Below are 12,996 nucleotides of genomic sequence, written 5' to 3'. Positions count from 1 at the left end.
TTACAGGCACTACAAGTGAAAACATTAAACTTTGAAAAAAATGTTGAAGACAGTTGATATCAATGATGAGGGTATTTTGTTTGATGTAGTGTTTTATTTTAAAACACAAATAATGAGGCACCAAACAAGTCACTAATAACTCATTCAGACATGCATATAGCTGCTGTGGTGTGAATACTTATTTTGTGAAGCCAATGCTGTTGGCTTGTCTTCAAATCTGCAGAGATAATCCTCAGTAACAGCACGTAGACCCAGAACATTGTCCGGTGAGATATCGTTTCCTAACGTCCTGAGTTAATCCTCCGACATTGCAGAATATTTTTCACTCAGGCTCCGTTGCTGCCATGTTCCGATGCCTTACCCTGTAAGGATCCTTTGCTTTGACAGTGTGGGTAGCTTTTTTTTCCATAGTACACACATGTTTATTAACAATTAAGGCTTTATGCAGTGTGATGGTGTTCTGAGCATGGCATTGTAATCATCAGGTTTATGTAGCCCATCTCTAGAGACCCCAACAGATGCAAATGCTTTAAGCAAGACAAGGCTATAATTCAAATGTAAAAAAAACCCCAAAAAACAGACCATCACTCCAATTCTTGCATCTTTGCAATGGCTTCCAGTCGTGGACAGGATTCAGTTTGGAACCATGTGTAAAGCTCTGCATGGCCTTGCTCGTGGCTATATTTCTGAACTCATCATGTCTTACCATATTAGCCATGTATGTGTATTAGCAAGTGTGTCAAAACGATCTATGCAATCCACAATTGTTGTAAAGCACTTTTGTGCAAACCTGATTTGTTTTTAAAGCACAATATAAATAAACTTGTACATGAACTTGATGCCACTGTTTCTTCATTTTGGCAAAGCAGTCGCTTTAAAATCCTGCATGTCTGGTTGCTCTGGGCCAACTCAGACGTAGGCAATACAGCCAGCTGATAACATGACCAGCCTGTGGTCTGCAGAGTAAATGCTGATTTATTCCTGATGCATCTGTGAAGGCGTGAGTCACAGTGCGGCCAAAATTATGTCAGACGGAAAGATGTAGGTTCCGTGCAGTAGCTTTTCAGCTGTCCGTGCACATCCGCTGTCATGGAAGACATTGAGGAGTTTGGGATATCAGTTTGCCGCAATGAGAAAACGTACGGAGTATAATTTGTTTGCCCGGCACGATTCTGCATCCACTTATGTCCGTGCAACCGTCCGACCTGATCGATTTTTAGCCTCATGCTGCTGCCCTTGGAGGACAGACTCAAGTCTGTGCATCTCCTTCTGCAGTACTACCTCTGCTCTCTGCAAGGCAGTGTCTGATCAACTATCTTCTCATTTAAGATGCACAAGATTTTGCCAACTCGTTGGCCTGGTCTGACCGAGCCTGCAGAGTTAGAAGCTGCTGTTTAGCCTCGCTCTGCTGCAATTGGAGTACAGACCGCAGCTGATCCACTTCCCTCTGCAGAGATACCATCTTGTCATGCAGGGAGCTCATCTCAGCATCACAGGAATGCGGCTTCGCTCTTCTCTTGATCTAGTCGATTATTCTTAAGAGTTCTGTGTGCAGCGGAACAATCGGACAATTCTTCAGTTTACTGACTTCCTGTCTGAGGAGCTGTTCTCTTGTTAAGCTTGCTGCAGAGCTCATAAGCTCTCTGGGTCAAGCGAGCAGACTCCAGCTCATCGGTTAGCCGTCGTATTTCATTGTGGGCCTAAGTGAGCGCTCCAGCTGCCAGGCTGGCGCGGTAAAATTCCTTTATCAGTGCAACTGACAGCCAACAGGAAACTGACAATGATGCGGTTTCATGACATCACTGGTTCCATCCGATTACCTCGTAGAACAGCGCCTTGAGCTGCCGCGCCTCATAGGTGACGGTGTTCTTGCCATCATGAGGGTGCTCATCCTCCAGAGGCTGCTTAATTATGGCAGACTCCCCCCTGCCGTACATCTCACACTGCTCCAGAAACAGGATACAGTCCTGGATGATGGAGTCTCTCAGCATGATCATCTGTTTGGCCATGTTCTCCAACAGGGACAGGAAGCAATGTTTAGCGTAGAACCAGGTGTCCGTCCCCAGCTTCTTGTTGTACGGCTCCAGGCTCTTGATGACACGAGAGATGCCAAAGTCAAAGTTTTCCTTGGCACAGTACAGGGTCCCAATGACCAGGTTGACGATGCAGAGGTGGAAAACCTTCTTGTCTGGGTTATCGTACGAGATCTGTTTTTCTTCTTTCTCTATCTTCCTCATCAACTCCTCTGCCTCTTCATTCTGGCTGGTCATGATGTAGGACACACACATGTTAGCCAGAACCACTGCACTGACATTCAAGATGTTGTCATAGTGGTTCTTCACTATGGGCTCATAAAAGCCAATGGCCTCCTTGTATTTCTCCTGCATGAAGAGCACGTGTGCTACGTTGAGCTTCCAGGTGTTATGCTCGTTGCAGATCTCCACTGATTTGCGGAAAAGCTTCTCCACCATTTGGTAGTTCTCCCGCTTCCAATAGATCTTAGCTTGAGCCATTAGTACCGGGATGTGCTTCTCCAGCAGTTGGTCGTAATCCTGCACGCCCTTTTTCAGCCCCTCTTCATCACAAGACAGCCTCATTTCCTGCACCTGCTTGGCGAGCTTGCGTAACTGCTTTGTGAGTTTGCCGTTCATCTCGTCAAATTTCTTGAAGGCCTCCTGAGGAGCTGTCTGACAGGTCAGCATGGCATCCAGAAACTCATAGAGGTATGGGGAAAGGAACTTATATGTGATGTGGGCATTCTCTGCCAAGACATCAGCCGCCAGGTCAAAGTACTCAAATTTGCAGTAGAGCAGAAGCAGGTTAGCGAAGGTGGCGGGGGGGAAGGGAACCTGCTGCAGCAGGAAGGCCAGCTTCTCAAACCCCACTGACGGATTCTGATCCATATTCATGAGAGCCTGGTTGTGGAGTGTCACAGGGTCCAGCTCCTCCTCAGATCTGGGAGGCATGTCCGTAAGAGCTTCCTGAGCAGCTTTATAGTTTTTCAGCTGGAACTCGATAGCCGCCTTCAGATTAAAAGCTTCAATCAGCGCAGTCTCGTGCAGCACGAAAGTGTTTCCTACGCTGCAAACCTCCACGCCTTCTGTCGCCATGCCCACACTCAGCTCTGGATGCTGTCTGATGCCTCGTTCTATGATTTCTGCAATGTGCTTGTGGGCCTGAGTGTAGTTTCTGAGACTGTAGTGACAGAGCGCAATGTAATAAGACAGATCTGGCTGGTACCCCAGCTCCTGCAGGGCTGAGCTGAACCTCTTGCAGGCCTCCTCATACTTCCCCTCCTGGTAGACCAGACAGCCCAGATCCACGTTATAGTCTGGGTCATCTTGAGGAAGCTGCTCCACCAGCGCCTTGGCTGCAGCGTACTCCTCTTCACTGTACTTGATAGCTGCTTGAAGTTTAATCCTCTTGGTGTGAGTTTTGGGGTTGTCCAGCAGGAAGGTGGCCCTCATGGCCTCTGGGTAGACGCAGGCTCCGTACAGGGACTGGGCGTAGTACAGCTTGTACTCCTCCACCTCTGGGTGCAGCTGCGTGAGCTGCTCGTAACACTCTGTCGCATTGGTGAAGTCCTGCAGGTGGTAGTAGCAGTAGCCCAGCAGAGAGAAAGCTGCCCTGGACCTAGTGTGTTTTTGAAGCTCATTACTTAGAATCCGTATGGCGTCTCCATAACGACTATCTTTAATCAGTTTATAGATCGTGGCTGTGTACTCGCCATCTTTTATAGTCGTCAGCGTCATTCTTACATAAATAAAATATCGTAAAGGAAATCTTTACTATTAAAAATTTTAAATATATTATGTAAACATAAAAATAATTACAATATAAATATCGTAAAATATATAATATATATTATAGAAATATATTATAAAAAGAGGGTCAATTTGAACCATTTGTGAGGAATTTACTAACATCAATAATGCCACAGCTGTTCTTATTAGCTTGGTAAATACAGTACTTGTTCTTTTTGGGTTCTTATGGCAGCTTGCATCCTGTCTTGCCCATTATCTGTTCTCACATGGTGTAGTGCAAGAATTTAAGTCAACACAATAGAATGCATTTGTACCAATGACGTCATAATGATGTCATGATGCTTCCATTAAGACAAAAAACTCCACACCTTGACAATTTCTGTGTGTTTGTGTGTGTGTGTGTGTGTGTGTGTGTGTGTGTGTGTGTGTGTGTGTGTGTGTGTGTGTGTGTGTGTGTGTGTGTGTGTGTGTGTGTGTGTGTGTGTGTGTGTGTGTGTGTGTGTGTGTGTGTGTGTGTGTGTGTGTGTGTGTGTGTGTGAGGGCAACTCATGCTCCTCAGGTGTCCTCCCTCCTCTCCATCCTCATTCAGTGGTGTGTGTCTGTGTGTGCATGTGTTATATAAAAAATGTATTATAATAAATAAAAAAAACCATCATCACATACTGTCAAAGATCAAAATTAAATAATTAAAGAAAAACATTTTGAGTAGTAAAATCATTGACCACATTTAAATCTCAAGCCCGTGAAACTGAACATCATTTCATTAAAATGGAACAAGAATCCAACGGAAAATGTGCAGTCATTTGAAAATAACAACTCAGGCCCTCTTGAATTACTTGATAAAATTCTACCTAAAATTCTTAACTAGTTACTTTTTGTTCGTTTGATATGTTGAAGAAGACTCTTTTTGAACATTTCACAGGACAAATGGAAGTCTTTCTGCCTGGATGTGTCCACAGTCTTGTCCACTAGGTGGCGCTGTACGTCCCAATGGAGAGCTCACAGTGTACACAGTACAGGACATTCAACAGACTAAATGTGGTCATGTCATTGAGAAGGCTCACATGGATTTCGATTTTCATTAGAGATTTAATTTATATGTTTTGTAGTTCTTACTGATCATTGAAATGTTATTTTGTACGTATGTATTAGAATGCATGTAATTGAAACGGTCATAAGTTATTTAAAATAATCAATAAATGTTTTTATGCAATAATTGATAATACATGTACTGTCAATATTGCAAAAAATGTGAATAATACAGTGGGATAAAAGCATATACTAATCTGTATCCTTTTATATAGATTTACACAATAAACACACATTTACTCGTGGATTTTGATTTCATTTCTGATTTTATTATTATAGAATGAATTATTTCTTAATTAGTTCTTATAATAGAATTACATTTTTACATGATGATGAGAAAACATGAAACAAACATGATTACAGGATAGAGTCGGAAAGGGCTGTGCTTTTTGTTTAATAGAAAGTGTAAACTATTTAAATTCTCACATGAAAAAGTCAAATGGCTCGACACTAAAAGCCATTCTCAATGGGGAGCGAGATCTTCTGAGGAGTGGTATTCCATGCAGGCCTGTCTGTCGCCTTTACAATGAGTTTTGAAGTCTGCTGTGAACTCATTGTTCAGCTTGAACTCGGCTGCCAGGGTTCTCACTCACACCGAGCCCTGGCAGCACATCACCCCCACCCTCATCCACCTCCACTGGCTCCCGGTCCGCAAGTTCCGCATCTCTTACGAACTCCTCCTCACATACAAATCCCTTCACGCACTCGCCCCCCAATACCTGTCCGACCTCCTCCACCAGCACACTCCATCCGGGAATTTGTGGTCCTCAGACATGGGTCTGCTGTCCATCCCCCGTACCAGACTACGAACTTTCTGGGACAGAGCTTTCAGCATGGCAGCCCCCACCCTGTGGAACTCTCTCCCTCCCATAATCCGTAACGCCCTGACCCTGGACACTTTTAAAACAACACTCAAGACCCACCTTTTCACCATGGCCTTTCCCCATTAGTTAGTTAGTTTAGCTATCCATTTGTTCTGTTGTGTTCCTCTCTCCCTTAATTTGTCACCCCCCCCCCCCCCCCCCCTTGCCCCTCTCCTGTAATGCGACCTTGGGCGCTATACAGATTTAAGTTATTATTATTATTATTATTATTATTATTATTCTGTGGACATTACAGTCACACCTTCATACAGCGACCAGCCACAACATTAAAACCACTGACCGGTGAAGTGAATAACATTGATCATCTTGTTTCAATGGCACCTGTCAACGGGTGGGATATATTAAGGCAGCAAGTGAACAGTCAGTTCTTGAAGCTGATGTGTTGGCAGCAGGAAAAATGGGCAAGCGTAAGGATCTGATCGAGGGGCCAAATTGTGATGGCTAGCAACGGCAGGTCTTGTGGGGTATGCAGTGGTTAGTACCTACCAAAAGTGGTCCAAGGAAGGACAACCGGTGAACCGGTGACAGGGTCATGGGCGCCCATGGGCTCATGGATGCGCGTGGGGAGCGAAGTCTAGTCCATCTGATCCGACTTCACAGAAGAGCTACTGTAGCACACATTTCCGAAAAAGTTAATGCGGCTATGATAGAAAGGTGTCAGAACACACAATGCATCACAGCTTGCTGCGTATGGGGCTGTCCACTGCTGAAAGCAATGGAAGAAGGTGGCCTGGTCTGATGAATCACGTTTTCTTCTACATCATGTGAATGGCCAGGGTTAGGGTCCGATCCGATGGAGCATCCGTGGGATGTGCTGGAACTACAAGCCTGATCCATGGGGGCCCCACCTCACAACTTACAGGACTTAAAGGATCTGCTGCGAACGTCTTGTGCCAGACACCACAGGACACCTTCAGAGGTCTTGCGGAGTCCATGCCTCGACGGTGAGCGCTGTTTTGGCGGCACGAGGGAGAGCTACACAATATTAGTGGTTATTAGTGGTGGTTTTAATGTTGTGGCTGATGGGTGTATATACATTACTTCATATTTACCTCCTCAGTCATTGATTAACGAGTCAAATCATTGAGTTGGATTGGGAATATGTGGCATTGTAGCCAATCACTTTCCCCCATGTTTCATTTAGCTTCTGCCTCAGCTTGTCTTCTATGAACTTGGGTCTGAACGTGGGACGAACACAACATTTTACTCAAAGAAAAAGTATTAAAGCAATGGATGTAGAATGTATTCAAGTACGCAAAGTTACAGTAATGATTCAACGGAATGTTCTCATTCTGGGTTGAAGACAAATTTCTCTTTCTTCCTATAATTTAACTTCTTACAAAAAAAAGAAAAAGCAGAGGAGTTCCAACATTTACTACATGAATATGTTTATTGGTCTTTTACAAAAAGTCTAGAAATACAGGAGTACAAGAAAAATAATAGGAGATGATGAATAATACCTGGTTGTCAACAGCCAGTTCAGTCATAGTCATAACAACCTTCCACGGATGTTAAAGCTTTGAACCCGGTCAATCCCCAACTAGAACGCTTCCATCCTGTAGGTCATAGCTCATTTCTGCCCGGACACAGAATCGGTACATCCTCCAGAGAACATAAAAGAAAAGACAAACATTTCTTAAATCGTTCAATGGGACAGTCTCGACTCGCCACCGATTCATCCTCACAAACCCTCTGTCGAAATGCTACAAACGTGACGTGTGCGTGTGTGTGGTTGATATAAAGCAAAGCTTGGCTGGACAGTTCCTCTTTCAACATCTCAAACACTCTCTTTTTTTAAAATTTATACACTCACCTTAACCACTGTGTGTTCTGTCCGTGACCAACTTCTGTTCCCTCTGCTGATTATTACCGAAGGCACTTTCTAGAGATGTCTCACAAAACGTGTTTTTCACTTTTTATTTTGCTTGCTATGAGATGGAAAGGCCTCAGACGTGTGCCGCACAGCTTACAGAATGGTAAAATTGTCATTGCACAGTAACAACACACATATTTTCATCTGAGCTCTTCAATCGATCCGTTTGGATCCCCTGATCCATTCAAACTGTGTTTAAAACACTCATTCAAACGTTTAATAGAGCATTTCTTCATATTATTTCAGGCATTTGATGAGAGTGGCTATTATAAGGACACAAATGGCAAAGGTTTGACGATAGCATGTTGAAATATCCAGAACTGGATAAGACTTGTGTCAGGTGCAGCACACCTATGTGCACCTCAAATGCCTTCATCAAGTGGCTGAACTGCCAAACCGTCCATTTTTGACCGCTTAGAAATCTACTTGAGTTGACAGTGACGTATTGCCAAATAGTTTCATTACAATTTTTGTCAAGAGGGAGCACGTTTTAGCACTGAGGCAACAAGGCGATTAATTGCGAAACTGAGCACATTCATTAGCGGACAGCGGACATCAGCAACAGCCGAACTAACGTAGCTCAATGGTTCATTTTGCTAGAGAATGCAGAATGGGGTGTTGGATGCCATGATAAAAACAAATCTCTACGCTCATCTTCAAACTGTTTGAAACCGATAATTTTTTTTAATTTCCAAATTTAGGACAACTTTTGTATAACTTTTACAAATATACTTGTCCATACAGTGTTGTTTACAGTCTATAGGAAGCCAGGAACCATGGCCAACTATGTCAATGATCTGCCGATGTAATTTAATTTCCAAACTATCTTAAAACAATTAAAATATATGACGTTTAATACTTATTCTGATTAATACATACATTTTTTTGAATACCCCAGTATGAACATACTGGGGTATTCACATTGGGTATTCCCCTGTGCTCTTGCCTAAATAATGATCAGGCCCGACATAGAAAAAAAGCCTGTACATAGTGGATATTGGGAGCAGCTGTTATATAGACCTATAGGGTGACCTGAAGGTCTATTTAACAGCAGGTGTATTGGGGGAGGTGGGGGTAGGTAACAACTGCTGGTGTCTGCTGGGGCGAGGGGACTAATTTTGGGGCTCGGGCGGGATATGGCTTCAGCCATGCTGCGTCCGGATGAATCCATCCAGGTTTTCGGAGTGGGGTGGTAGGGTACAGGCCTAGAGGAGCGTGGAAAGGGGTCCCTACTCTGGGCTTGGGAGGGTCTACATTTCTTAAGCAGAGAGAGTAGCAAGGCTCCAGGGTGGCTGGTGGGGTTCATTCTATTCAGGCTGGGGCGCTGGCGTCTCATTGGCGTTGCTGTCCGTGATCTTGTTCTCCAGCTCATCGTCGGAAAGGAGGTCCAGCGAGGTTCCCTCCACCTGCAGCGGACGCCTGCCCGACCGACTGGAGGAGGAGAAGCTGATGGGGCCTCCACGCCTACCAAGGAGGAAGGCGAAGGAGAAAAAGAGACTCTTTATTATTCCTGTGGGGGAAATTAGTCCTCTGCATTTAACTCATCCGGGAACCAACTCCAGTTCTTCACCAAGGCGGTCAATGGCTTCAGCCGGAACGAACCCGAACGAACACGATGCATGTCTTTAGGTTTGGAGGAAACCCACGTAAACACGGAAGGAACAAGCAAACTCCACACAGAAAGGCTCTGGTTCAAGCCCAGAACCTTCCTGCTGGACAGGGGTGGAGTCAAAAGCAAGAAATGTAATGAACACTCCCATAACCGAAAGCGCTGGACAAAGGCAAACGTTACGGCCAGAATAGAGAAAATTCAATCAACGTTCTGAATATGAATAAACTATTTCAACTTCCCCTGTCCATCATCAATTCCAGCACAGAGTGAATATTGGAGGAATCGAGGTGTTCATTGGGGGAGGGGAATCAGTGAAGCAGAGAATCTCCCGAGTATCAGCCCTTTCTAGACTCCCAAGGAGAAGTCTAGAAAAGGCTGTTGAAAAACAGCAGTTATGGTCGCCTAGCCCGAGTGCTTTCTCACGACAGACCTGAGGCGGCTCTTGAGCGTGTTGACCTCGCGGCTCAAGCCCTCGCTGGCCTCGGTGGCGTCGTCCAGCTCCCTCTGCAGCTTCCGGCGCGAGGCGTTGGCCCTGGTGGACTCCTCCTCCGCCTCCTCCAGCTGACGCTTCAGCTGCTTCATGCGCGAGTTGGCCTTCTCCATCTGCGGACGAACGGAGACTTATTAAGGATAAATTCTGGTATAAGCACAAAAAGAAAAACAAACACTGGAGTAATTAACTAAAAGACCTCCATCTTCAATAGAAACCCCGCATATGAATGTGCTTATAAAACACTGCTTACTTGTTCTTTGAACTGGTCGGCATGGCGACGCTCGTCCTCTACCTGCATGCACACCTCCTTCAGTTTCTTCTCCGTCCTTCTAACAATCTTATTGGCTGCTGACCGCTCCCTATGAATCAGTGCACAGAGTGAGGAAGATGATGTGGGTGGCGTTATTATAAAAAAATATTTATATATTATTGTACTTCTATTTATTCTTTATTGGATTTCATATTTTACTGTTATATCATATATAAAGAAAATAATCAGCGGTTTCAACTGGTGGGTCCCAAAATTGTGTCGTGGGCCCAGTTTGTGTGGACGCTGGCCCATTTCTTAAAATCTTTTTTGAAGTGTACAGAATTTTCGATCACCAAACACCGCTTCCAACTTTGGTGTTTGGGGGTCATGATGTCATATCACAAACATTCTGCTAAGAGAAAAACAACAACAACAAAATTTTTTTTAAATTAAATAAAAATTAAAAAAGAATAATAACAACAATACTAAATATAGCTGCAGGCAGCAATACACAGGGTCCGGTTTAGGACCGGCTTCAGAGTTCCGTCGTGCTGAGGAAAACCTGTTGTGATCGAAGGTCTCTCCCAGTCCGCCGTGTCCACGTCGAGATTGGGCGGAGGGACGCGATTTTTTTTTTTTTAATGCAGATTTAATGTTTTGGAAATAAATTGTGTATAAATAACATCATGTTTACTTTAAATGAAGCGTCTTATCTTAGTCGGTTATTGTTAACGTTTTAAATATGTTTTTAAGAATGTGGATTACCTGTGCTTCGTTGGCTCATGTGTTCGACCTATCACAGAGGATTTATTATTACCATGTTTTTATTACCAGCTTCTTGTTAAGATCGTTTTCCCACTGTCTCGCACACTGGAAACAGGGCACTAGAATAGGTTGCGCTGTATTCACATGGATTATGGTGGATGGCAAACTGGAAGTTACGTAGAGAAAGCGACGAGCCGACTCTACTGCACGTCTTCTGTGGCTGCTGGGTTTTTGCGCTGCAGCAGCAGATGCCGTGTTCTCTGGAATAATGCACTTAAATTAAGTTTAATGGCTTAAATAAAAACCATGGATTGATATAAAAGTTGTTTTTTCTTTTTATTAATTGCATGGGGGCTGTTGTGGTGCTTGCATTGTGGAAGCCGATGGGCGATTTAGACGCGGTGGTCTCGCGTGGCACGGTTGGTCCGGTGTTAAGTTCCAGGCTCCAGATTATTACTTATAATAATAATAATATAATTAAATACGAATAATTAATAATGAAATTGCCAGTTGAAACCAGGTGATCATCCATTGATCACTCAGTTGAAAGATCCTTGATTACTATCAGGAAACAGATCTCTATACATGCGCTCTCTCTGGAAGCCATCATAGGTTGATGTGTCTAATGGGAAATTCAGTTTTGAATACTGCAGATAATGTCTTAGACAAAATTTATTGCAATACTAATTTTGAATTGTTTTATTTAATTAAAAAAAAAAAGCTTTAAAGAGCCGCAACTAGTTATAAAAAAAGCCACATGCAGCTTGCGAGCCGCGGTTTAAGTTTCATTGGTCTACGCGTAGCAAATGCTATGCAGTCCACAGGGCACAGGGTGCTGAATGCGAATGACTTCCGAGAGACGAAGGTTGGACTTACATAACTTTGGGTGATGATGTCACAAAGCGCCCCGCTCCTCAAACTAATCAAGTCGCGCCAACGTTCTTCTATTTCCGGTAAAATTGCAACAGTTCTTCACAAATTTCTGCCCCAAATGTACATTGATACTGATCAACCTCGAACTGCAAGACGTCTGAAATGTCCCGGTTCCGACGAGACCTCAGCCATGTCTCTGCGTACTGTGGTTGCCGTGGGTCAGATACTTTTAGCCCGAAAAAAGGCAAGAAGATTTAACACAACAGAATCTGAGCAAAAACAATCGAGTGTAATCTGATCGGAGTGTCACTTGCTGCACTCAATCCTTCCACATCAAATTTAACGGTGCTGTTTTTAAAAGTTCACAAAATTTACATTTTATGCAATAGATTTGAACGGTTCAAGTCTGATAAATGGTTCAATACAATTAGTGAGGCCACAGTAGACCAGACAGAATTTAGATATCAAGTGTTCTCCTCACTTGGCCTCCTGCTCCAGCTGCTCCTCCAGCTGTGCGATCTTGGCCTCCAGGGCGGTGATGGAGGCCTTGAAGCGGCTCTTCACCGAGCCCTCCAGCTCGCCCAGCTTGGCGCGCAGCTCCTTGTTCTGCCGCTCCAGCTGCTGCCGCGCGTTCTCGCTCTTCTGGGCCGCGCTGCGCTCGCCGCTCAGTTCTGTGATCAGCGTGTCCACCTGAGAAGGAGGAACGAGGCGATATGGAAGAGAACTTCAATAATATCTCCACAACAAAAAAAGACCTAGGTCAACGGTTTTGGCCCCCATTGATATGGGGCGAAGCTAGTGAATATGGATCCATTGTCAGTAAACAAACTATTTCCTGTAATAAATGAGAGTAAATGGAGATGGATCAAAGCAAAATTGTAAATTTTTCATCCTAGAATATAACTCATTTTAAGGCAAAAACACTTATAAGATTACTTATAACAATTATAAGAAGCGTGACAAAAAAAATAAATGGCGTCTCATGAACAGTGATGTTCATGAGACGATCAACAGTGTTCAACAATGACGTTCTTATTCATATTCTGTCTAGACATCGTTTGGACAAAATATATTTGGTTCATAGAGTCTGAAACCCCAAGATCCCCTCTTTTTCCAAAAAGACTCTCGTCTCCAATTTAAAAAAAAAACAAAACACTTTATCTCTGGACATTTTCCACGCTACCTGCATGGTGGTCTTCCTGAAGCGGTCGTTCAGCAGCTCCATGTTGCCCTGCTCCTCCTCCAGCTCCTCCTCCAACTGGGCGATGCGAGCCTCCAGCCTCCTCTTCTCGTCCATCAGGGCAGACCTGGAACACGTTCAAAGATTTTAACCAAATGGAACAATACTGGCATGATTGCTATGGTTACCATATGTGCTGTAATTGTGCTATTC

The 12,996-nt window shown here is 44.0% G+C and overlaps 2 protein-coding genes across 4 annotated transcripts in view; both read right to left on the bottom strand.

The window, feature by feature from the left end:
• Positions 1-1,799: 1,799 nt before the first annotated feature.
• On the bottom strand, positions 1,800-3,752 carry LOC307236676 (intraflagellar transport protein 70A-like; the record flags this gene model as incomplete). The annotated part of the gene is made up of 1 exon (XM_080009159.1): positions 1,800-3,752. The coding sequence occupies one exon, from the start codon at positions 3,750-3,752 to the stop codon at positions 1,800-1,802; it is 1,953 nt and encodes a 650-aa protein (XP_079865285.1).
• Positions 3,753-7,108: 3,356 nt separating this feature from the next.
• The window catches only part of LOC307236673 (myosin-10-like), a 76,566-nt gene continuing 70,678 nt past the window's right edge, over positions 7,109-12,996 (bottom strand). For all 3 annotated transcript variants that reach the window (XM_080009154.1, XM_080009156.1, XM_080009155.1), the window contains 5 exons: positions 12,787-12,910; positions 12,085-12,293; positions 9,966-10,074; positions 9,653-9,825; positions 7,109-9,074 (listed from right to left, as the gene is read on the bottom strand). In XM_080009154.1, coding sequence (XP_079865280.1) covers positions 8,918-9,074; positions 9,653-9,825; positions 9,966-10,074; positions 12,085-12,293; positions 12,787-12,910 — 772 coding nt within the window. In that variant the 3' untranslated portion in view covers positions 7,109-8,917. The remainder of the gene's footprint in view (positions 9,075-9,652; positions 9,826-9,965; positions 10,075-12,084; positions 12,294-12,786; positions 12,911-12,996) is intronic.

This window comes from Zeus faber (assembly GCF_960531495.2).
Source record: "Zeus faber genome assembly, chromosome: 11".
NCBI lineage: Eukaryota > Metazoa > Chordata > Actinopteri > Zeiformes > Zeidae > Zeus > Zeus faber.
This window is presented reverse-complemented; position numbering and strand designations above follow the sequence as displayed.